This window comes from Schistocerca nitens, chromosome 5, assembly GCF_023898315.1.
Source record: "Schistocerca nitens isolate TAMUIC-IGC-003100 chromosome 5, iqSchNite1.1, whole genome shotgun sequence".
Classification (NCBI taxonomy): Eukaryota; Metazoa; Arthropoda; class Insecta; order Orthoptera; family Acrididae; genus Schistocerca; species Schistocerca nitens.
Window position 1 is genome coordinate 626231470 of NC_064618.1, and position 27054 is coordinate 626258523.

Genomic DNA, 27054 nt, shown 5'->3' on the forward strand with positions numbered 1-27054 from the left:
AACTCCTCTTCTCCCCAATCCTATTCAGTACCTCCTCATTAGTTATGTGATCTACCCACCTAATCTTCAGCATTCTTCTGTAGCACCACATTTCGAAAGCTTCTATTCTCTTCTTGTCCAAACTATTTACCGTCCATGTTTCACTTCCATACATGGCTACACTCCATACAAATACTTTCAGAAATGACTTCCTGACACTTAAATCTATACTCGATGTTAACAAATTTCTCTTCTTCAGAAACGCTTTCCTTGCCATTGCCAGTCTACATTTTATATCCTCTCTACTTCGACCATCATCAGTTATTTTGCTCCCCAAATAGCAAAACTCCTTTACTACTTTAAGTGTCTCATTTCCTAGTCTAATACCCTCAGCATCACCCGACTTAATTCGACTACATTCCATTATCCTCGTTTTGCTTTTGTTGATGTTCATCTTATATCCTCCCTTCAAGACACCATCCATTCCGTTCAACTGCTCTTCCAAGTCCTTTGCTGTCTCTGACAGAATTACAATGTCATCGGCGAACCTCAAAGTTTTTATTTCTTCTCCATGGATTTTAATACCTACTCCGAATTTTTCTTTTGTTTCCTTTACTGCTTGCTCAATATACAGATTGAATAACATCGGGGAGAGGCTACAACCCTGTCTTACTCCCTTCCCAACCACTGCTTCCCTTTCATGTCCCTCGACTCTTATAACTGCCATCTGGTTTCTGTACAAATTGTAAATAGCCTTTCGCTCCCTGTATTTTACCCCTGCCACCTTTAGAATTTGAAAGAGAGTATTCCAGTCAACATTGTCAAAAGCTTTCTCTAAGTCTACAAATGCTAGAAACGTAGGTTTGCCTTTCCTTAATCTTTCTTCTAAGATAAGTCGTAAGGTCAGTATTGCCTCACGTGTTCCAGTATTTCTACGGAATCCAAACTGATCTTCCCCGAGGTTGGCTTCTACTAGTTTTTCCATTCATCTGTAAAGAATTCGTGTTAGTATTTTGCAGCTGTGGCTTATTAAACTGATTTTTCGGTAATTCTCACATCTGTCAACACCTGCTTTCTTTGGGATTGGAATTATTATATTCTTCTTGAAGTCTGAGGGTATTTCGCCTGTTTCATACATCTTGCTCACCAGATGGTAGAGTTTTGTCAGGACTGGCTCTCCCAAGGCCGTCAGTAGTTCCAATGGAATGTTGTCTACTCCGGGGGCCTTGTTTCGACTCAGGTCTTTCAGTGCTCTGTCAAACTCTTCACGCAGTATCGTATTTCCCATTTCATCTTCATCTACATCCTCTTCCATTTCCATAATATTGTCCTCAAGTACATCGCCCTTGTATAGACCCTCTATATACTCCTTCCACCTTTCTGCTTTCCCTTCTTTGCTTAGAATTGGGTTTCCATCTGAGCTCTTGATGTTCATACAAGTGGTTCTCTTTTCTCCAAAGGTCTCTTTAATTTTCCTGTAGGCAGTATCTATCTTACCCCTAGTGAGATAAGCCTCTACATCCTTACATTTGTCCTCTAGCCATCCCTGCTTAGCCATTTTGCACTTCCTGTCGATCTCATTTTTGAGACGTTTGTATTCCTTTTTGCCTGCTTCATTTACTGCATTTTTATATTTTCTTCTTTCATCAATTAAATTCAATATTTCTTTTGTTACCCAAGGATTTCTACTAGCCCTCGTCTTTTTACCTAATTGATCCTCTGCTGCCTGCACTACTTCATCCCTCAACGCTACCCATTCTTCTTCTACTGTATTTCTTTCCCCCATTCCTGTCAATTGTTCCCTTATGCTCTCCCTGAAACTCTGTACAACCTCTGGTTCTTTCAGTTTATCCAGGTCCCATCTCCTTAAATTCCCACCTTTTTGCAGTTTCTTCAGTTTTAATCTACAGGTCATAACCAATAGATTGTGGTCAGAGCCCACATCTGCCCCTGGAAATGTCTTACAATTTAAAACCTGGTTCCTAAATCTCTGTCTTACCATTATATAATCTATCTGATACCTTTTAGTATCTCCAGGGTTCTTCCATGTATACAACCTTCTATCATGATTCTTAAACCAAGTGTTAGCTATGATTAAGTTATGCTCTGTGCAAAATTCTACCAGGCGGCTTCCTCTTTCATTTCTTAGCCCCAATCCATGTTCTCCTACTACATTTCCTTCTCTCCCTTTTCCTACACTCGAATTCCAGTCACCCATGACTATTAAATTTTCGTCTCCCTTCACTATCTGAATAATTTCTTTTATTTCATCATACATTTCTTCAATTTCTTCGTCATCTGCAGAGCTAGTTGGCATATAAACTCGTACTACTGTAGTAGGTGTGGGCTTCGTATCTATCTTGGCCACAATAATGCGTTCAGTAAGCTGTTTGTAGTAGCTTACCCGCGTTCCTATTTTCCAATTCATTATTAAACCTACTCCTGCATTACCCCTATTTGACTTTGTGTTTATAACCCTGTAGTCACCTGACCAGAAGTCTTGTTCCTCCTGCCACCGACTTCACTAATTCCCACTATATCTAACTTTAACCTATCCATTTCCCTTTTCAAATTTTCTAACCTACCTGCCCGATTAAGGGACCTGACATTCCACACTCCGATCCGTAGAACGCCAGTTTTCTTTCTCCTGATAACGACATCCTCTTGAGTAGTCCCCGCCCGGAGATCCGAATGGGGGACTATTTTACCTCCGGAATATTTTACCCAAGAGGACGCCATCATCATTTAATCATACAGTAAAGCTGCATGCCCTCGGGAAAAATTACGGCCGTAGTTTCCCCTTGCTTTCAGCCGTTCGCAGTACCAGCACAGCAAGGCCGTTTTGGTTATTGTTACAAGGCCAGATCAGTCAATCATCCAGACTGTTGCCCTTGCAACTACTGAAAAGGCTGCTGCCCCTCTTCAGGAACCACACGTTTGTCTGGCCTCTCAACAGATACCCCTCCGTTGTGGTTGTACCTACGGTACGGCTATCTGTATCGCTGAGGCACGCAAGCCTCCCCACCAACGGCAAGGTCCATGGTTCATGGTGGGGGAATGGAGAGCTAAAGGGAGAGATTAATACATAGACTAAAGTTGTTGGTGTATAGATTAGATTAGATTAGTACTTGTTCCACAGATCATGAATACGACACTTCGTAATGATGTGGAACGTGTGAGGTTAATAAAAGGTGTCTATACAAGATATTACATTACACAAAATACTACATGACACTTAATATTTTTAATTTTTTTGTGGGGGTTGGGGAAATTACCCACTTACTATATCCAAAAATTCATCTAATAAGTAGGAGTTGCCATTACGAAATTCTTTTAATTTCCTTTTAAATGCTATATGGCTATCTGTCAGACTTTTGATGCTATTAGGTAAGTGACCAAAGATGTTTGTGGCAACATAATTTACCCCCTTCTGAGCCAAAGTTACATTTAACCTTGAGTAGTGAAGATCATCCTTTCTCCTAGTGTTGTAGCCATGTACACTGCTGTTACTTTTGAATTCGTTCGGATTGTTAATAACAAATTTCATAAGTGAATATATATATTGTGAGGCTACAGTGAAGATCTCTAGCTCTTTAAATAAGTGTCCGCAGGATGATCTCGGATGAGCTCTAGCAATTATTCTGATTACACGCTTTTGTGCAATGAACACTCTTTTACTCAATGATGAGTTACCCCAGAATACGATGCCATATGAAAGCAGAGAATGAAAATAGGCATGGTAAGCTAATTTACTGAGATGTATATCGCCAAAATTTGCAATGACCCTAATAGCATAAACATTTCAGCAGATCTTCAGTGTGTTTTTTCCAGTTCAGCTCCACATCAATGTATACACCTAGAAATTTTGAATATTCTACCTTAGCTACCGATTTCTGATCGAAATCTATATTTATTAATGGTGTCATTCCATTTACTGTGTGGAACTGTATGTACTGTGTTTTGTCAAAGTTTAATGAGAGCCCATTTGCAGAGAACCACTTATTGATTTTCTGAAAAACATCGTTTACAATTTCACCAGTTAATTCTTGTCTGTTGGGTGTGATAGCTATACTTGTATCATTGGCAAAAAGTATCAGCTTTGCGTCTTCGTGCATATACAATGGTAAGTCATTAATATATATTTAGAACAGCAGAGGACCCAAGATCAAACCTTACGGAACCCCATTCTTTATTGTTCCCCAGTTTGAGAAATCACCAGTTTTTTGCATATTATATGAACTACTTATTTCAACTTTCTGCACTCTTCCAGTTAGGTATCATTTAAACCATTTGAGCACTGTCCCATTCGTACCACAGTACTTGAGCTTATCTAGAAGTACTCCATGATTTACACAATCAAAAGCCTTTGAGAGATCACAAAAAATCCCAACAGGTGACTTCCGGTTACTCAGAGCATTTAATATTTCATTAGTGAAAGTATATATAACATTTTCCATAGAAAATCCTTTCTGGAAACCAAACTGACATTTTATTAAAACTTTATTTTTACAGAGTTGTGAAGCTACTCTAAAACACATTACTTTTTCAAGAATTTTGGATAAGGCAGTCAGAAGAGAGATTGGGCGGTAGTTCTTGATGTCAGACGTAACCCCTTTTTTATGCAGTGGTTTAACAACGGCATACTTCAGTTTATCCGGGTAAACACAGTGCTTCAGGGAGCTATTACATATGTGGCTAAGAATCCCACTTATCCTTTGGGAACAAGCTTTTATTATCCTGCTGGAAATGCCATTAATTCCATATGAGCTTTCATTCTTGAGAGAGTTTATTATCTTCCTAATTTCAGAAGGGGAAGTGGGTGGAATTTCAATCATATAAAATGGTGTGGGTAAGGTCTCTTCCATTAACTGCCTTGCTTCTTCTAATGAAATTTAGATCCTATTTTCCGTAAAACATTTAAAAAATGATTATTCAAAATGTTTTCGACTTCCAGCTTGTTGCTTGTCAAATTTCCATTCGCTTTGATGGTAATGCCGTCATCCTGTACTCTTGGTTGCCCTGTCTTCCTTGTAATAATATTCCAAATTGTTTTGATTTTGTTATCAGAGGTATTAATCTCAGACATGATGCAATTGCTTCTGGACTTTTTAATAACCTTTCTTAACGTAGCACAGTAGTTTTTATAGTATTTGGCTGTTTCTGGGTCATTACTCTTTCTTGTTGTTAGATACAGTTCCCTTTTGTGGTTACAAGATATTTTTATTCCTTTAGTGAGCCAAGGTTTTTTGCATGGTTTCTTATAATTAGATTTAACTACTTTCTCGAGGAAACAGTTTTCAAATTCTCTTACAAGTGTATCACGAAATAAGTTATATTTTAAATTAGCACCGGGTTCCTTGTACACCTCATCCCAATCTAACTGCTGTAGATTTTCTCTGAAATTTATAATTGTTGAGTCATTAATTGAATGCACAACTTTGAGGGTAGTTTTGAAATACTGAATGGAGCTATGTCATATACTGTAACTAGCTGAACAGAAAGGCCATTCTCAACAGGACACAAGAATTTATGTTTTTAAACTTATCTTGGTCTATAAAGGTGTTATCTACCAATGTGCTGATGTCCTTTACTACCCGAGTAGGAAAATTAATAACAGATGTCAAATTGAAAGAACCGAGCAAGACTTCCAGGTCATTCTTCCTATTACACTCTTTCAGTGAATCAACATTGAAGTCCCCACAAATAATAATTTGCTTTCCCCTATCTGACAGATAACACAACAAGGCATCCAAGTTTTCCAGGAATAAATGAAAGTTTCCTGAAGGGGACCTATATACTGTTACAATTATAAAAGAGACCTCCTTAAGTCAACAGGCATATGCTTCTAAATGTTGCTCTAGACAAAACTAAGCTTTTTACACAGTGATAACTTTTGACATATATGGCAACTCCTCCTCTCACCTTATTCTCTCTACTCATATGTGCAGCTAGTTTATAACCACTGATATTTACCTTTTCCATATCAGAGACAATGTGATGCTCAGACAGGCATAGTATATCTATCACATTATCAGATTCAATGTCATTTAAACAAACCAGGAGCTCATCTACTTTATTATTCAATCCCGGAATATTTTAGTGAAAAATGGTAACATTATTTTTTACTTTACTTTTGTGAGAATCTACTTTTTCTTTAATCCACCAATATTTTGGTTAAATATGGTAACATTATTATTTACTTTCCTGTTGTGAGAATCTTGTGAGTTTTGGACCTCTTTAGCACCTGCCTGCCTGAACTTCTCATTGGACACTGATACTAGTCTAAAAAAGAGGTACATCCATGAGTACTAGTGTCACCCCTTGTGGATTTCGCTAACAACCCTGCCAGTTTACCCTTCCCTTTCCTACTGAGGTGTAGGCCATGCCTTGTGAAATACCCCCTATCAATAGCCTTGACAGGGACCAATCCAATGTCTGCCAGAGTGGCCGCCCTATGTAACTGATCCAAATCCATATTTAGCCTCCTGACAGAGCGGTTCAACTGGGGCTGATCATGCCGCATGAAAGCGGGCACCAGCCCAACATTGGTGTGGGTCGTTGCAGAGGCTATTTTCACAAGATAACACTCAATACTGTAGCCCCGATCCCTATCAATACTGTTTCCCACTCCACCCACTATCATCACATGATCCTGCTTTGAGAAACCCTTGCACAAGGAACCTATATCCTCTACCACCTGGCTAAGACATGCACTTGGCTAGAAAAAGTTTGTGACCTGTCACCTAATTTTCATTTCGTTGCCCAGCATTCATAACTTACTACTAAAAATCATGAAGTTCCGATTCTTGTATTTTGTGATACTTCAGAACAAGCACATGCAGGAGCTCTGTACAGCCACATTGTTTTACAAGGTAACACAATGATTCACACAGACTGAAGACAGAACAGGCTGCACCACAAAAAGCTAAAACTGCAACATCTCGAATCTCTAGGAGCATGACTACTAAGAAAATTCAACACAGTTACAGGGTACAGCATTACTCAGGCAGAGTTGTGGACTGATGGTACAATAGTCTTTTGTTGTATATGCAGTGATACTAATCAATGGACGAGTTTCATCTGGGATAGAAATTCATACATATATGTCTCCTAGTCAATAAGGACATTGTTCTGCACATGATAATCCAGCAAACCACATAACACGGGACTTCTTGGCTATCAAATCCAATCTGTAAATGTTTGGTGGAAAGCATCTCATACCCAGGAGAATGATGGTCATCCGGTGCTCCGAATAAGTTTCATGACCTTCCAGAAGAGAAAAGAAACAGAATATGTGATGGCACTTACTATATCTCCCAGCTTCATTGACATTTTCAAATTCAATCCGTACTGGAGGCTGATTTGTACAACCAGTTGGATCCTTTGCTTCTCACATAAAATCCATCACAAAGATTAACTTGCTGAAGAGTTGGCAGCTGTTGAACTTGCAAACACACATGCTTTTTGGATCTGGATACCCAACAACAGTTTTTGCACATGGGAAATCCATGCACTCCAGAACGGTAAACTAAACCCACAAACTCTAAAACTTGATCTTTCATCCTTTTACTGAAGATGGACTCATTTGTCTGGGAGATGGATAACAACTTGCACACCTCACCAGTGAGCAACAGCACTCAGTACTCTGTCATGGGTCATCACTTTATGAGACTCATCTTTCAAACACATTGATTTTCACTCTCCTTGTGTCCAAATTGTATTATCCACACCTCAGAAAGAATTTTAATAATGTTGTCAAACCTCTTCTGTTGTTGCTCTGCAAATCTCTTTTCTCCCCAATTCTATTCGGAACCCCCTCATTAGTTACATGATCTATCCATATAATTTTCAACATTTCAAAAACTTCTGCTCTCTTCTTGCCTAAACTGTGTATCATATTTCATTTCCGTTCAAGGCTACACTCCATACAAATACTTTGAGCAAAGACTCTCTAACACTTAAATCTATATTCAGTGCTAATAAATTTCTCTTCTTCGGAAATGCTTTTCTTGCCATTGAAAGTTAGCATTTTATATCCTCTCTACTTCAGCTATCATCAGTTTTTTGCTGCTGAAATAGCAAAACTCATTACTACTTTAAGTGTCTCATTTCCTAACCTAATTCCCTCCGCATCCCCTGATTTAGTTTGTTTACATTCCATTACTCTTGTTTTGCTCATGTTGATGTTAATCTTACATCCTCTTTTCAAGACACTGACCATTCCATTCAACTGCTCCTCCAAGTCCTTTGCTGTCTTCGACAGAATTACAATGTCATCAAAAAACCTCAGAATTTTTATTTCTTCTCCCTGCACATTTATTTCTACTACAAATTTTTCTTTGGTTTTCTTTACTGCTTGCTCAATATACAGATTGAGGCTACAACCCTGTATCAATTCCTTCTCAACCACTGCTTCCCTTTCATGGCCCTTGACTATGAAATCCGTAGTTTGCTGTCTGTACAAGTTGTAAACAGCCTTTGTTCCCTGTCTTTTACCCCTGCTACAATCAGAATTTTGAAGAAAGTATTGCAGTAAACTCTTTCGACAACTTTCTCTAAGTCTACAAACACTATAAATGTAGGTTTGCCTTTCCTTAACGTATATTTTAAGAGAAGCCAGTCAGTCAGTGTTGCCTCATGTGTTGCTACATTTCTCGAAAATTCAAACTGATCTTCCCCGAGGTCGGCTTCTATTAATTTTTCCAATTCATTTGTAAACAATTAAAAACCATTAAAAGGGACCTCCATACACATGAACCAAGCAAGAGCATGGTGACCCCAAGAGGGCAACAAACTGAAGCTCTCTCACCTGCAGATCAAATGAGAGTAAGTATGCCAGGGCAAACAATGGTGCTAACAATGGGACAAAGCAACTCTGGTGCCCCAATGTGCTAAATACCTCAAGGAGATACGCTTAGCCCTTATGTTGGAACATTTCCACATCACATTTGCAACTCCACGGATTTCGCTGGGCATTTAACAACTTTAGACTTACTAATTCCGATATCCTTATGAGCTTTAATATAGTCTCTCTTTTCACCAGAATGCATTTACAACACTCTTTGGAACTTATTGGCCAGAAATTTGGCAGAGAGATGACCAATCTTTTAACGCATGTCTTGACATTAACACTTTCTTTTTGGCAGTTGTTACTATGAGTGGATGGAAAGAGTAGCCATGTAAAGTCCATGCTCACCAGTTATTGCCAATTGCCAACATGTATAGGGAACACTTCGAGGAGGTAGATCTGGAATCAGTCCAACAGAAACTTAACTCTCCCTTGTGGTATGTCTATGATACCTTAGTCATATAGCCACATGCAAGAGACAAGTTGAAAGATTTCCTCACACATCTCAATTCCATAAACTAGAAAATCAATTTTACTGTGGTAGTTAAAGTGGATGGAGTGATCCCGTTTCTGGATGTCCTGGTAAAAAGAAGAGCAGATGGCATGTTGGAGTACAGTGTGTACCATAAGAAGGCACACACCAACGTATACTTACATGCGGACAACTACCACCCACTCGGCACAGAAGAACAGCATGCTCAAAACATTAGTACATAGGGCTCAAACCTCGACGATGAGAGCTTCAACTAATAAAATGAATATCTGTGGACTGTGCTCCAGAAAAATGACTAACAGATGGCAAATTCAGAAGCTCTGCATCTTGCACCGACTGTACAACATGTGGAAACAAAAGAGGAATCTCAGGAAAATGCAGACGTTGTATTTATTCCATTTTGTAGTACATTATCAGGGAAGATGGACGGATTCTTTTGAAACATCAAATGAAGACTGTCTTCTGCTCGACAACTAAAACACATACACTATTTGGCAGTGGCAAGGATGACGTTGGGTTATGGAAATTCAGGGTCTATCAGATCTCTTGCCAATACGGCATTATTTACATAGGTCAAACTGTCTGTACTGTTTAAGATTGTTGCCAAGAACACAAATGGCACATCAAACCGCAGCATCTTAACAAGTCAGCAGAGGAGAAGTTCAATTAAATCATTGTAGTTTTGAAAACATTAAACATAAATTATGCCATTTAGCTGTGTAAAGGCCTTACATTTTGTTTCAAAGAACAACAGCTGCTTAATGGACTAAGCAATTTATGTTTGCATGGAGATGTTCGGACATGCTTTCATGGTGGCACACCACTCTTGTACTAGTGTGAACGATTACCTAGATCATGTTACAACCCTGTTGGGGGGGGGAAAAAAAAAAAAAAGGTCAGAAATCTAATGATTTAGAAAGACTTTTCCAGGAAGAAAATTCAAAAGATGTTAATTCCTTATTACCCATATGAAAATGCCGAGACAAATATTTATGAAGATATGAGTAGGAACTCATCAGCTGTTGTAATATCATCAGTGAAATTTCAACAAACAGGTTCAACGGACAAAAAGGCTATACACAGCAAAATATGCATAAGTTCAAAGACGTAATTACCAAGAAAATTGCAGTAGCTTGTGGACATGACACTAGGGAATTGGGGGAACTGTTAGCAAGCAAACAATGTATTAAGAGTTTGGATTACAACCAGCTAATCAAAGATTCACATCAAGAAAGCAATTCAAATTTTGATCTTGATTCCCCAGATAGGATTATTTAAAATGACAATGAAAGCATTTTGTGTTTCAGAACAAATGGCAATAGCACCAAGCAAGTAACAGATGGAAGAAAAAAATACTATTGACACATCCAAAAAGCACATGTGGAAAGCGGCTTCCAGAAAAAAATAACAGAAAAGGTTATAAAATTTAACTGAATTTGTGTGCTAAAAAGACTGTTCTCCCAGTCAAGTAGAACAGGAAAATTTAGAAGCAAAAGCACATGCTAGTGCGAAATTTGAAAGAAATTTTATTGTTTGTTGAAACATTAATGGACCTAAAGTTGAATTTTCAAAAACCTCTGAATTACATCCAAAGTGACATGTGAAGGTAGATACACCTGTGTCACCCTCAGTTTGTGGAGAGACAAAAAAACATAATGTGATTCATAACTGCCATCGAGCAACACAATAATTATTATTCTTCATTCCTTTATTTTTTTTTCAAAATGTAATTAATTTTTAAACTTTAAGTGAAACAATAGGGAAAGGAAAATAAATATTTCTGATAGACTTAAATGAACACTTTTCAGTGGTGCAAACAATTAAAACATCATTGGTGTTAATTTTAAGATGTGGTGTCATATGTATCTGAAAACTTTAGAGGCTAATAATACTCTGAATAAACCTATTAGGGGAGTACATAATTTTCCAACAGGCAGGTACACAATGCACTGACAATGAAAGTTTTTCTGTCTTTTATTCACTACCTATTTCTTCTTAAAATATGGATAAAATGGGTCAGGACAAAAATTTTCACTATGTTTGAAGTGGGGTTGTGTTGTTGTCGTTGATTTCTGATCCTCATATCTGTTATTTCTGTGTTCTGCACAAAACAGATCTAGGTGACAAGTCATGAAGCCCTTGCTCGGTTAGGTCACTAACAATGCATGCCAAACATGAGTATGTTTCTACACATTTGTTCCTGGTTCCAAAGAAAGTGGCCCTTGTGAAAAAGGATGTAACACCTACACAAAGTTACAGATGGAGCTGAAACTTGATAGAAGTACATGCAGGTCCCTTATGAACACTACAGTCTACCAATACTTCACAAGTCAAAAGAAAATTAACTGGTGAAGTTGGAGAGATTTGATTTAAAGCAGTCTGTAACTACAGGTAAGTGAAATCTTTACGAAAGATTTGCTATACTTCAAGTTTCAAGTTTAGCTGAGATGTGAATCAGTTATAACTTTGCTCTTCCAGTGCTAAGTAAGTGAACCATTTTACTTTAGTAGCAAACGTTAAGTTACTGTAGAAACAATGATTTTCATGGTTATTTATATGTTTTGAGAGAGAACAATATTCTAATGCCAAGACAAAAGTTCCAAAGCTTGTTTATCTGTCTGCCAAATTAACTTTACAGTCTCCAGAATGAGATTTTCACTCTGCAGCGAAGTGTGCGCTGATATGAAACTTTCCTGGCAGGTCACAGGAGAGCTTCTGTAAAATTTGGAAGGTAGGAGAGAGGTAGCTACTGGCAGAAGTAAAGCTGTGAGGACGGGGTGTGAGTCGTGCTTTGGTAGCTCAGTTGGTAGAGCACTTGCCCACAAAAGGCAAAGGTTCCGAGTTCCGAGTCTCGGTCCGGCACACAGTTTTAGTCTGCCAGGGAAGTTTCATAACTTTACAGTGTCCAATAGAACCATGGTTTTTACCTACATATTCATATGGACTGCTTTAGAATCAAGAGAAAAAATCTGATTGCTTTTTTAGCATATTAAAGAAGAAATGCATTAGTTCTACAGCTTCTGTCAATCCTCAGCAAAAACTAAAAATTCACAGTTGAAAGAGGTATTAGGTGAAGAGACTGCATACCACCAAACTTTTATTACGCGTCCTCTCTATGGGGCCTATAGAGAAGAAGAGCAAATCCCTATTTCATTGTATTGTTTGCTTGTACTGCAGGTAAACTTCAACAAATGGAAGATGTTATTAATGATGTTATAATGTAGTCTTGAAAATCGATTAGCTATGTTAAAATTAAATATATCTAATGGTTGGGCAGGGAATGAAACAGCAGGGTGAAAGTAGCATGGAGTGGTTAGGCCGGAATAGGAGTTCTTGAAACTAAGTTTTCACGTATGCATTTCCAGTTTTCAGTTATGTAGAACCCATTCAGGAACTGAGTGTTAGAGTAATTTAGGGCGACAGTTAAATAACAAATGAATCAAGATAAGAAAAAGACTGCAGTGGAAAACGTAATTACGACTGCAATGAAAATGAAATGGAGATGGTGTGGGCATGTTGCTTCCTACACACATAGGCCAAGGGCGTTTGTAGCTAGAAACAAATACGAAGAGACAATGGCGACCACCTAATGGAAGGACGGTAGATGACTTAGAGCAAGAGCAACAGGTCACTGAAGACTATAATACTTGGAAAAGTCTAGAAAGGGCTTTTACTCAGCAGTGGTTAACAAACTGCTGACGTTGATCAGTGTTACCTTCTTCAAGACATTGGCATTTTGACGTGAGAGGAGCTGTATTACATTATACCCATAATGTGAAGTTAACGAGAAATGTCAAAGAAATGCTTCGGTTGCGTGTTATGTACGCATGTTAAAGATAATTTTATATGTATTTTATACGAAAAGGGTTAACTGGGACTAAACAACATGTGTGTCTAAAGAACGACGAAGCAAATGAGAAACAGTATTCGTAAACAACACGACGCTTTACAGATTTCGCACGTCACCGTATACGGTGACAAAGACGCATCGACAGTTTTCACGGACTATATATAGCACATTCACATAATGTATTTCATTCCGATGCCAACAATGGTATACAATATAATCGCTGCTTTATAGAACTGCATTAGTACTCACAGTTAACTCGAATACGGATTATGCAATTTTGAAAGGAACTTTTAATTATCTTAAGTATTGAGAACATGAATGGACACCTGAATATGAAGTATTAGGCATTTTACGTTGCATCAAGAAGGATACCAGAATGGTTATAGTAGGAGCGGTAAACACAAAATCAAGTTTTCAAAGCTGTACAAGTTGTGTTACCTTTGAAATCTGGTTGTGATTCCCACTCGACGCGGTAAGCCTGTCGATATCGCTGACTCCTCTTCCTACGTTTGACAGACTTGTCACTAGTATCTTCCGTTTGCTTTTCTACAGTTCCTGCTTGCTGAGAGGCTATACATTCAGATCTTAAGGTTTCTGCATCAGAACTATCGCCTGAATAATCCATAGTAAGACATTTTATATGTGATTTCGAGAGCTCTTTCCCACAACAAAATTAAATTCGCATAACATGTCTCATATTTTCTGAACACGAATTCTACTCTGTCATGTCAACAATTACATCCTTCGAAAAAAATCTATCTGTATACCACAGTTGGCAATACCCTTGAATTGCCAACTGAGTTCTCCCAAAAAGTTGTATTTATCCGTTATTGGTTCAGTGGCAATATTAATGTTCCGGTGAAATAATTTATGTACGTATGAATTCAGTACTTTATGTCTTTAATAAACATTGAAAATGTCTTTTTGTCTCGAGTTACAATGACAAAATAATTAACTTGTTAAAAGTCCTTACGTACAGCCATTGTTCGAATCCATAATTTGTGCTTCTTATCTTGTTAATCATTTCGAAATTTTGGTTTTTTCCTGGAAAACAATCGATATTTCTGACACAAAGAGAAATTTTTTCATTAGAGCATCTATTAGTTTCGCGACGTATTTTATCTTTGCAATTTTAGACGTACGATTGGCAGCAGCTGTGTTTACGTTGTGTGCAAGGTGGTGGTTTGTTATGAATATATATGTGTGCTGTGTTGCAAAACACAATGAGTGTTGTGAAGAGAAAATTTGTAAAAAGACTTAACAATGACTGGGAAGTGTATGTTTCAGCAAAATACCCAGACAAATATTTTTATTTCAACTTAAGGACTGGAGTTACGACTTGGGAACCTCCTGATCCAGCTGAAGACGTGTGTATCGGTGATATGTTTATTCATTTGACAGCTGCCACTACTCATTCGTTCTTAATATACCAAATTACTTTTATTATTATTTTATTTTAGCGCTTTGTCTTTAGTAACTATATCTCTTGTTACTAGGACGTAGGATAGAACTGATACGCGCCAATCGGCGCAACATTTCCATATGATCAGTACTAACAATACCGCTATTTATTCATCCATTGGCCACCTGTCTCTCTCTCTCTCTCTCTCTCTCTCTCTCTCTCTCTCTCTTTTTCACACACACATTGCATGAAACATTCTTTACGCGCAATGCGTAGTAGCAAACATCACGTGTTCTCAGAGTGGCAGGTTTGCGAGTACTTCATGTATTTCTCAGTGGGTAAAACATACCTATTTCATCCCCCTAGCATTTTCATCAAAACTATAAAAATTCTTTTATGTAGTCTCTATACAAAATCCTGAAAGAGTTAAAATTTTAAATTATGATGATTCCCCATTCCAAACTCCTTTTCTTATTCTCATAGCATATTTTTGAATTTTAAGTGATTATTCTGCAAAATTCGCAATTTTCCAGAATATCACGCATACCATGACAGGCTGTGCCCATTTGTATGTATTCAGTGCAGCCCAACAGTTTCAGCCTTAACAGCCACCCCTAAGCAGTCTAAAGACATGGCCGTAATTAACCAACCTTTGATTCTGTAGTTCAACAGTTTTTCCCCGTCTGAAGCGGTATCGTCAGCTGCCGTTGACCTATATAGGTCAAGGGAAGAGCCCTTTTTTGTGTGTTTTGGGATCGTGGTGTTATTTATTTATTTATTTATTTATTTATTTTTTGCTGTTATATTTAGCTTGTTCCCTCCCCAAAATCCCCAATTTCCCACGGTTGTTAGTTTGATTATATTTTTTTAAGGAGATGTTATTGTCTTATTTCTACTTATTTTCGTGTTTGTTGCCGTGTGCATGTAGTGATGTCAAAGTCTCCATTTTGGAAACACTTGGAATAGCCATTTCCGCCATATTGATGATGTCATGGGTCAAAGCAGACGGGTGGAATCGGACACTTCCGTATTCCTGTCGCTTAATGATAACACTAATAGAAACACAACATGAAAGTATTACAGTATTACATTTTTGATGACAGACACCTTAGTAGTAAAAATTAACTTTTAGTACCCATAAAGATAATAGAGCAAATTTAATGTCAGAAGATATGTTATCAGAACATCTCATGGAAATTGCTGAAATTAAAAATATATGTCTTGATGCATAAAGCTAGTATTGTCATCCTGTAGAACTAGTAAGGAAAATGGGGGAGTAACTATGTATGGGAAAAAGAAAAAAAAGGAGGCATGTGTCCCAAGCTCATCAGTTTAGTGTCTATGGTGTTGAACAGCTCCTTGAACACATTTACGCCAACAGTAGAATCGTGCACTTACAAGGTATTGTTCTGTAAGTAACGAACATATGATAGCTTATCTTTATACCACAGCAAGAGACAGTTTCAAGAAGTTATGCAGATAGTGACTATGAGTTTGATTTTTTACCAGGTAGTACTGATCAAGAACATTTCTAAGAGTAGCTGATGTGCCTAGAAGTAAAAAATACATACATTACAACAGCCATTGACTATTTTTCTTTAGAGGGACGTCAATGCAGTTCATCTGACCATGCTGGTTAAATGTTAACAATAAAATTTACTAACCAGTTAGGTTTCCGTGAGAGTAAAAAAGTAATGTGTAACAAAATCATAAAAAAAATGACTCCACAAGAATATAAAGATGGAAATCATAGATAATCGAAAAGAGTTATGAATAAGACAAACATAGACAGAAAGTTTAACTCTTCCCAAAAGCATTTCTACATCTTTCTGGTCTTGTTTTCCACTAAAATAAACACAGGTTAAATACAACAAAAGTAAGGAGAAGGGATGGATAATTATTGGGAAGCAAATACCTTGCAATGGGAAATGAGAGCTACATCTATATCTTATTCAGAGAACAAACTGCAGTCAAAGAGTTAAAACTCCATAACAACCAAAACTGTAAAATCCTTCAGCAGGCGTACACTATTTTATTATATAGGCATAGATCATAAGCAAAACATGTGCCCTAATCCTCAAAAAAGTAAAACACACTCAGAATAAAACAGAAACTATTTTTAAGAGTGTTAAATGAGAAACAAACAAAAGTAATCGTAAATATGGCATTGAATGTTGAGAAAATAGTTTTATCAGGATAATGGAGTTAATGGACACTGAATTCTGTGATTACGTCCTCAATGGCAGTAAACATTGTGCTGACTTATAAATAAACAAATTATGATGCATTTGTCTTACTTCTGCAGGCATGCCTTGTTTTGCCACTGTATACTGGTTTCAGGTATACAAAGCCAAAGGAGATTAAAAAATTGGGTAGGTCACTAAAAATTAGTAATTCTGCTTGCTGCAATCGTACCTTTTACCAGATTGCTAGGATTATCCTTCATCTACTTTTGTAATCAGTCAGTGGCTCAGAGCAAATTTTCTGATAGACTTAAAAAGGTGTTGTAACATCTGTCTATGGAACTGAAAATAAATAAACCACCTTCTATTACACTCATTTCTCTTCTTCCAATGTATTGAAAAGATTGCAGGTATGTGGCCTGTTATAGAGTGCTTATCATTTTTCTAAGCAGAGCTTCTTAAGTGCCAGCTTGGCTTCTTCACAGAAAAAGTTGTGAAGGATCCCAAATAGCAAGTGCTCTGTACACTTTGGTAGGATGGTGGGGGAGACTGAATGTTATGCATTCAATTCCATTCTTAGTAGTTGCTCCTGCTTATACTGATTAGTGTTATACTATTACTCCCCCCCCCCCCTCTTGTCCCTGTCCATTCCTTCCTTTTCTGTAGGCCGTTGTGTCCTTAATCTTTCACTGCTGTGGTTGAGATGATTCCTCAATATCAATTGTGCCACGAGTGCTGTGGATGAGATCTCACCTGCATATTTATTGTGCCTCACTGCTACAAATGTGACACCTTGTTGACATACTGCCCTGTTTGCTGTAGGATGACTGTGCAATAGTAATTGCAGCTTCAATATTCAACATAAGAGAGCCCTTGACAATTGTGTGACCTTTTTTAAATATTTATTTATTGGCCTTCAGTTGAACAGCCAGGCCAACATACAGTGTCTTAAAAATTCCAAGTTGAATAGTCCAGGAAACACGTATGTCACAGATAGTTAAAACAAAATAATACAGACAGAAACACATTGGCCCCTTACATTACAAATCAGATTTTACACACACACACACACACACACACACACACACACACACACACACACGGCACATACTAAAACTTAACAGTTAACAGTTTAATTCCAACTTTTAAAATAATTTCCACTAGTAATTTATAAATGTTAAATTTATAATGCATTGTAAATTTATAAAGTAATTTATAAATGTCTAAATAAATTCTTCATAAACAAGTGGATTAATACCTGAGAACTGAGCACTTGGTGCAACGGGACAAGTTATCTAATCAGCCAGTTGGATTCCCTTCTGCATTGAATGCAGCTGAAGGTGGTGTTTATTAATGTCCTGGAGCTCTCCATAGTTGCAATATGGCAATGGTATGAGGTGGAGTCTGTAAAGGTGTGTCATTGGCAGCCATAGTTAAATTTCAATATGACAATGATCCTCAAAAACTCGCTCTCATTACCTACTCCAGGTGAGCTGCAATTAGGAGCTCACTTCTCAGCATACCAAGGGGCCTTGGGCAGATGTGAATGGATTTGTTGTTCCCTCCACGTGTCAGTGCCAAGTATTGATGTGTGCACATATGTCATTCCTAGTATTAAAGACATAATCAAAACAAAAACTTGCGCAAAAATCCAGCAATCAGAATCCAAAAAAATTCTCAAAACCTCAATAAATGTAAATAGAATAAACTGGTTTTGGAAATTTCACTTGACCTATATAGCTCACACAAAATCACATATCACTCCAAAACTGATATCTGAAACTTAACTTTATATGAATCACTGAAATGATGTCCATGATACCAATAAACCAAAATTCACTCATCTTGGTGTAATTAAAAACCTACCCTCACTGAAATAGCTTAGAACAAACTCAACAATGCCTACCAATCCATCTATCCCTAGTAACTTCAGCTTACAACACAACCCAAACATTGATAATAAACAACATTAACATCACAAGTTTGTTTGTGTGGCCATCCTGTGCAGCAAGCATATAAATACTTGGTTTGTAAATAAAACTACCTTTTCCTGCTGCTACTTTATTTATTTATCCCATACACGTTTCGCCTTATCTTGTTCTAAGGCATCATCAGTAGGATCTATAAAGATAGAATTTTGTTAGTTTTAGAGTATTAAACAGTTCACGTTGAGACTGTTTTTTTTTTTTTTTTTTTTAGTAATTACTTACCATTTGCTGGTCTGTGTTTCCTCACAAGGTCAAAAAGCACACAGAAACTGCTGTACAAAGAAGATTACTTAGAAAATCTAATTATATAAGCAGAAAGTGTTTTGACAAGGGAAGGTGGGAATGAAAACAGCAGTGCCAACATTGGACTAACTAGAGAACTAGTAAAAAAAGAAATCCAGAATGTAATAACCAGTATAAAAACACAATAACACAAAAACAACAAAAACACAGAATCTGCAACACTCAGAAAGCTTAGGAGAAAACTTCAAAATGAAAATGTTATCATTTCAAAAGCAGACAAGGGGAACACAGTAGTACTGGTAGACAAAGAACAATACATTGAAAAAAACATAAGAATTCATCTCACAAAATAACATTACAAAATTAAAATCAGACCCAACAAACAGATTCCAGACAAAAGTAAAAAACACTCTGGAAAATATTGACATATATTACCGGATAACACAGATAAAAAGAAGTTGACACAGATCAACCCCACTGCACCTGTCCGAAGCCAACCAGAAATCCACAAACCGAATCTTCCTGTGAGGCCAATACTGGATTTCAGAAAGTCCCCCCCCCCCCCCTTACAAGCTGGCAGGATACATTTTAAAATTACTGTCAGAAAAATTCAAACTACAACAGGACAGAACCATAAAAACCACTACACAGCTAATATAACAAGTAGAATATATAAAAATCACTGGCACAGGAACACTCCTCTCACTTGATATAAATAGCATGTGTTCCAACATACCAGTATCAGAAACAATGGAAGTCATAGATAAGAACCTGAAAACTTGTAGTCAACTCCCTGATGAACACATTAAGGAAATATGCACATTAATAAAGCTCATAACAGAACAAAATTACTTCCAGTTCATTAATGAATTTTATTTACAAAAATATGGATTACCAATGGTGCCCCAGTTTCAGGAGCCTTAGCAAATATTATTGTAAACCACATTGAACAGATCACAAAAATAGCAAAAGAATACAACATATTATATTGGTTGAGTTATATGAATGACATCCTTTGCTTAATAGATGTACCACAAACAAAAATTGAAAAAATCCATTCGGACATCAATAAGATACATAAAAATATAAAAATCACAATTGAAAGAGAACAGAACAACCAAATTAACTTTCTGGATATAACAATCAAAAAACAAAACAATAAGCATGTGGCGTCGATAGGTCATATCGATCTTAGACAACATTAATCTTTGGCACTCGGGTCGCTCGTCTGAGCCGCCATCTTAATTCAGTCTGTTCTTATTGGTGTCGAAGAGTGGGATATGGTTGAGCAGCAACATCTTGACCACATTATAGACAACATACAAAGATGGATCCAAGCCTGTGACAATACATTGAGTTTGGAGGAACATGGTGTTGCATGTCAGCCAGCATCAGACTTCAGTTTGATAAATATGCATAGTTGTGCACTTTCAGATTGACTTTATTTTGGTTATTGCTTAGTTTTTATTTTACAATAAAGTTAATTTTTTGTGTCAGAAAAACTTATTCTTTCATTCCTTCATTCACCTAAATCTAAACCTACATGTGTTTGCAGATATCCAGCAGGTGCAAAACTTTCTTTTAGCAGTTAATAAGAACTGATGTTACACTTTACCTCGGAGGACTATTTTACCATCTGGTTTTAAAAATTTAGTCAACACTATAAACACATCATTGTGTATCTTATACTGCTTGATTATAATTAAAATTTCAGTTTCAGAACACTGTAAAAAAAGAACTGCTGCTCAGAATGACATCAAATTTGAATGGAATATTATTGAAGAAGGGAGAAATATTGAAACAAAATAAATTTCACAAAATTTTGTTAGTGAGGTAAACTCATCTACAATGGCTAGGTTGTTCTGCATCGGATGGGAAAAATCCGTTTTTAACTGTCCTGAGGCCAAAACCAGCATAAAAAACAACAATGAAATTGGTTTTCAACTGTGGTGAGACTGGCACAAAACATGTTCAATATGCTGCCCACAGTTTCATGCCACAATTTGAAATCAAGAAACAGCATGTTCCACAACAGATCAGAATGTTCCATGGGTCACATTCAGCATTTGTAATTGGAGCTTTGAAGGTAACATTTTTCAGATAACCCCACAGCCAGAAGTCACAGAGATTAAGATCACATGATCTGGATGGCCCAGCTGTAGGGAAATGACAGCTGGTAATTCTAGCATTTCCAAAATGCCTCTGAGCACCTGCTTTTCTGGCTGTGCGATGTGCGGAAGAGTGCCAGCTTGCATGAAAATGATTCTACCCACCCATCCAGGCTGTTGAAGGATTGGAATAATGTTGGTGCGCCAAAGACTCCTGTAGCGTGTACCACTGACGGTACAGGTAACAGGACCTGCAGGATCCATCTCCTCGAAAGAATATGGCCTTACGATAAACAATGCCTTCTTCTCACAACATACAGTGAACTTTGCAGAATAAAGCATTATTGATTGATGTGTGAGTGGGTTTTCTATTGCGCATATTCTGCAGTTCTGTGTATTGAAGTATCCTTGGAGATGGAAATGGGCTTTATCTGTCAACAGAATGTTCCATGTTTATTCATTGTCCACTTCCATGTTAGCCAGAAATTCTAGAGCAAATGTTTGTTGTACTGGCAGGTCAGCATGAAGCAACACTTGAATATGGGTAAAGGGATAGCAATGCAGGATGCTTGATAGAATTTTATCTACCATACTCACAGGAATGTCCAAATTTCGGGCAATTTCCTGTGGAACTGCATGTTTGCACATCACCACTCGACCCCTCCTCCAGTGCTGTGGCCACATTTACTGATGTTGGATAAATTGCTTTCCTCCCTCTGCCATACTGCACTTCAAAAGATCCTATATTTTCGAATTTCATAATCGTTTTCTCCAGACCCATGGCAGACTTTGGATTAATGCCTTTTTTGTATCCTTGAGTGTCTGGAACTTCTGCAGAGCTGCTGGTGTCTTTCTTATAAAAAAAAGCTTTACCAGCAATGCAGGATGCTGCATTGAGACAGTCATGATTAGCATATAAGATGCGAACAGAGGAATAGCCATGTACCCCACATCTTTTGTTTTGCGTATTCTGCCTCTTACAGCACCATCAAGTGGCAACATTTTTGTTTAGTATTTTGTGTTTCCATAACATTTCTTCCTTCAAATTTGACATCATTCTGGGCAGTAGGTTATATATATATATATATATATATATATATATATATATATATATATATATATATATATACAGGGTGATTCAAAAATGCATGTAAATATTTTAAGGGTGTATTTGTGAGGTAAATATAAGACAAAAATGTTCTATAAATGTTTTTCCATAAACGTTTAATTCCAGAGTTATCGTTAAATACGAAAGTCATGTCCGTATCAAAACGACGGCAGTGCAAGCAGCAGGATGCCATATTCTGGTACGTAATTCACATACGTATCTCCCAACAGTTGATTCGAAACTGCATGAATAGTGTTTGTTTTTGTTTGCACGTGATGTTTACTCCTACTGTACGGAAGATGGCGCTGATGTTGTTGGTAACGGAAAAGTACGTCCTGTCGTTCATTCATCGTCGGAAGGCTAAAGGTTTCGTGCACATGATGTACTCAAACAGTGAGTATGCTGATATGCACCTTGTGTATGGTGCAGCAGATGGAAATGCACTTGCAGCAAGACGAAGGTACAGTGAGCTGTTTCCAGGAAGACGGTTACCAAGTCATCAGACGTTTGTATCTGTGGACAGACGTATGCGGGAGTATGGCATTCGTCCTGGGCCACATTCAGGTCGACCACTTGAGCATGCAGTGAACGTCGAGGAACATGTTTTGGACCCGGTAGACCAAGATCCATCTATCAGTACGAGACAAATTAGTGCAGCTGTACGACTTCCACAATCTACTGTATGGCGGCTGCTTCGGAGACAACAGTTGCATCCATTTCACCTGCAAAAAGTGCACGAATTGACACCTGAAGACTATCCTCGCCGTCAGCAATTCTGCCAGTGGTTACAAGAGCGTCATTTGAATGATCCAATGTTCATTCGGCGGATATTATTCACAGATGAGGCCATGTTTACTCGTGCGGGTGTAATCAATTCGCATAATATGCACCAGTGGGCTGTCGAGAATCCTGGCGCGAGAATTGTGCGTGGATATCAACATCAATTCTCCATAAACATTTGGTGTGGTATTGTGGGGAATTACTTACTCGGACCTCATGTTCTGCCTCCAAGGCTGAATGGGCACGCGTACTGCGAATTTTTGGAGGGAGAATTGCCTGGATTGTTACAGGATGTCCCTCTTGCAACACGAGCCACCATGTGGTTTATGCACGATGGTGCTCCCGCCCATTACAGCCGCAACGTAAGGGCGTACCTCAATTCTGCGTATCCACATCGATGGATAGGTCGCGGAGGACCAATTGCTTGGCCAGCCAGATCACCTGACCTGAACCCTTTAGACTTTTATTTATGGGGCCGACTAAAGACATTGGTGTATTCTTCTGCAGTACCGAACAGAGAAGTGCTACAACAAAGAATTGAAGGTGGTTGTGAAATTATTCGTGGAGAGTTGAACGGACTGTGTAATGTGCAGAGATCATTGATGCGACGAGCACGGGTCTGTCTGCAAGTTCAGGGACAGCATTTTGAACATGCATTGCATTAAGATTTGTGCAAATACAGTACAGTACAGTACAGTCTGTAAAATGCTTCAATTTTCCTTAGTTATTGTGCATTGCTGTAGTTCAATCAACAGGACCTAAATTAATACAGTGTTCGCGAGGAATTGTTTCAGTTTGTTACGTCACGTTTATTTATCAGTTTGCGTTGTTAGTCCAAATGCACTGTAATTAAACTGTGAACTCTGGGAATTAAATACCTTACGTTGTATTGAATGTATTATCCTGTTTTGTTCATAACTCTGTAATAAGCCAAGTATGGAAAAAATTGTATAGAACATTTTTGTCTTATATTTACCTCACAAATACACCCTTGAAATATTTACATGCATTTTTGAATCACCCTGTGTGTGTGTGTGTGTGTGTGTATATATATATATATATATATATATATATATATGCTTCCAGCCAACTGCTCTGTGGCCTCCTGCCAACTGTTGACAGACAGCCATGTGGTTGGTGATTTCATCATTATATACATGTGCTATTGGCCATAACATCAGAGGTGTGTGGTCCAGTACCAAGTTAGACAATGTTTTCGTCACACCTCTGTCATTATCTTTTCAACTTTGTGATGGCCAAATCCCAAGCTGTACTGAGCCAAAATTCACCATGCTTGTTGAGAGTGTTTCCATAATACTCATATGTCAGTTATTTATTTTATTATGTTTCCCAGAAACTGTCTGTTTATGTGATAGTGTCATTGAATACAATCATGTAGCCTTTTTCTGAAGCATCTTCTGCAATAACTGATTTATTTTTGTAGATTAGGTGCAGATACCTTATCCGATCTACTGGCATTGCTGTGTAGTATGTGAGGTCTAAACAGTGTATTATTGTTCTGTCACAAAGTGTTTAATATGTGCAGAGCAATTCACAGAGATCAAAATTTCCATGCTTCTGATGAAGACCTGAATCCAGATGTAATGCTGTGCTTCTTTTGGAACTTGCTAACTTTTCTTGTTACTGATCCATAAACTGGCAAGAATGCAAGCTCTTTTCCTTTTTCCCCAATGATGCCCTGTGAATAGATCTCCCTAAAAATTGTCTGTGATGTATTTTGTTGTTTGTAACCATTATCACCGAAGAATTTTCGAAGGTGACTCAGTTCTTGTGGAAAATTTCAGCGATCTATGGTCATTTTTACCGTCTTTTATAGAGTCCTCAAAATTGGGTGATTATGTATCAATTAGTAGTGTTCGAGAGTCTATATATGCTGGTCTACATGTGTGGATTTTCTATACACATTTAACTGATACACTCATTGAATTTTGGTGCATGAATATGTTAAAGGGAGGACAAGACACCAGCTTTTTCTACTTCCATTGTGAACTTAATGCGGTCATGAATACTGTTGAGCAGCTGCAAGAATTCCCCCAATTTTTCAGGTCCATGTCATCAGTTAATAAATGTTTTGAAGGCGAAGTGTTGATGACAACTAGGCTTTACAATGAGAAAATATCCTCAAAGTTAAGCAAATATTGTTAAGTTCATTTGTTGTAGATGAAGTGAACAGACTCCCAGCCGATAGAAAACTGCCAGCTTCAAGAATATTGATGGGACTTGAAGCTTCTCAAGGTGTCATCATTGAAAGAGTGTGTTGTAAAAAAAATCTCTTTATTTAGGTGCCTATCCCTGTAACATTTTACACATTGTCGAAAACATACAAGATAATGATGTCCCTGTGGCCACTGTGAACATGGTTCAGTGAGTGACTTCAAGATGAGCAAAACATCTAACCTGTCTTCTTGTTCCACATATGGGTCACTGTGTGTATCATATGAAGAATACAGCTGATTTAGTGTCTAGGGTAAATGATGCTTGCTGTTTTGGCAAAACTGACTTTTTGAGATTGTGGATCTGTACGAAATACAGATTAATTATTGCAAAGAAGAAAACAACAACCAGTCATTACGAAGTGTTACAAGTACAAAAAATCGTTAGACTTGAGTAGATTTTTGATACTTGATAATGGCCTAAGGCCGGAATCTAGATTGTGTAATGAAACTTGTTGAACAGTCAGTTGGCAATTATATCTTTAAAAATTTTTATGTGACTGTTTCTTCACACCAAACTAAAATCATTACTTATAATAATGCTATTTATTCACATAACTAGTGCTGTTACTGATTTTGAACCATCATCAGGTGGCTATTCATGTTAAGAGACATATTTGTAGTTGTTTACATCAGTTCCCCATTTTTATTCCCCCTTGTGCTGAAAATTCCTTGAGGTGGTAGTGCATAAAAAACCCCATGTCATTATGTTGTAAAACTGACTGCTTGTGTCATTAAGTTTTGCTACATGGAAGATGCATACATCATACGTCGTGCCATGTGGCAAAGATTTTTGGTGTGTGTGTGTGTGTGTGTGTGTGTGTGTGCGCGCGCGCATACACATGCCTTACACTATTTGCATATATCAGAATAAGTGCTTCATCTAGTCTTCACTACTACATGAACACAGTCAGCACTGCAATGTAATGACGTGGATTTTTGGTGGCACCACAACCCCAAGGAATTTTAAGCAGAGGGGGAAATAAAAGTGAAAACTAATGTAAACAACAACAAATATGTATGTTATTATGAACAGCCATCTGATGATGGACCTATTTGTTCGAAGCCAGTAACAGCGCTGTAAGGAAAAGGTACATTGCTGCTCCATTAAAGATTACATGGTGAATTGCAGACAGTTACAACATGGCTAATTTGTAACTGCCTTTTCGTTGTGTCTGCAACTCAGCATGTAATCCTCTTTTCCTTATGTTATTGACATTCCAACCTGGAGTTTACAGTGTTTGATTTTAAAGATCCTTATTATAAGCGGCTGGTTGCTATTTTCTTCTCTGCAAGAATTAACATGTATGCATGATGATACTTATCTGCTGTCCATTTTAGCAGACGATGAGACAAATGTCATATAGGCTTTGAGATCTTGTATTATGTCGGGGATTCTTTGTTTGATAGTTTGGTAATTTTAGCAGTTCCCAGGCTGGTTCATTTATTTATACTCTAAACAATCAGTAGGACAAGCCATTTTTCCTGAAAAGTTGTTTTATCCTTTTTTCAGCAGGATATACATGTTTTAACATTGTTTTTTACAGAATCTAAATTAACAATTTTACCATTTGTGTGACTAAGTGTGAATGTGAGAAAAAAATGGGAGAGACCATTTTTTGCCATCAGTAGTACAAGTTTCTATGCCAACTAGCTCTGCAGATGACGAAGAGATTGATGAAATGTATGATGAGATAAAAGAAATTGTTCAGATCGTGAAGGGAGGTGAAAATTTATGTCATGGGTGACTGGAATTCGATAGTAGGAAAAGGGAGAGAAGGAAACGTAGTAGGTGAATATGGGTTGGGGGGGAGAAATGAAAGAGGAAACCGCCTGGT

At 37.6% G+C, this 27054-nt stretch overlaps 2 protein-coding genes across 4 annotated transcripts in view; one reads left to right on the forward strand and one right to left on the reverse strand.

Moving 5' to 3' along the window:
• Window positions 1-13926, reverse strand: part of LOC126259608 (probable 5-hydroxyisourate hydrolase ZK697.8) — a 102497-nt gene extending 88571 nt beyond the window's left edge. For 2 of the 3 annotated variants that reach the window (XR_007546538.1, XM_049956518.1), the window contains exon 1: window positions 13609-13926. Coding sequence is in view for 2 of the 3 variants with exons in the window: in XM_049956518.1 (XP_049812475.1) it covers window positions 13609-13795 (187 nt within the window). In the remaining variant the exon portion in view is untranslated. Of the gene's footprint in view, window positions 1-13419; window positions 13502-13608 lie in introns of those variants that run through there. The other variant, XM_049956519.1, reaches the window with a different exon arrangement.
• A 414-nt stretch (window positions 13927-14340) lies between these two features.
• The window catches only part of LOC126259681 (transcriptional protein SWT1), a 260925-nt gene continuing 248211 nt past the window's right edge, over window positions 14341-27054 (forward strand). The window contains exon 1 of the mRNA XM_049956640.1: window positions 14341-14537. Coding sequence (XP_049812597.1) covers window positions 14370-14537 — 168 coding nt within the window. The 5' untranslated portion in view covers window positions 14341-14369. The remainder of the gene's footprint in view (window positions 14538-27054) is intronic.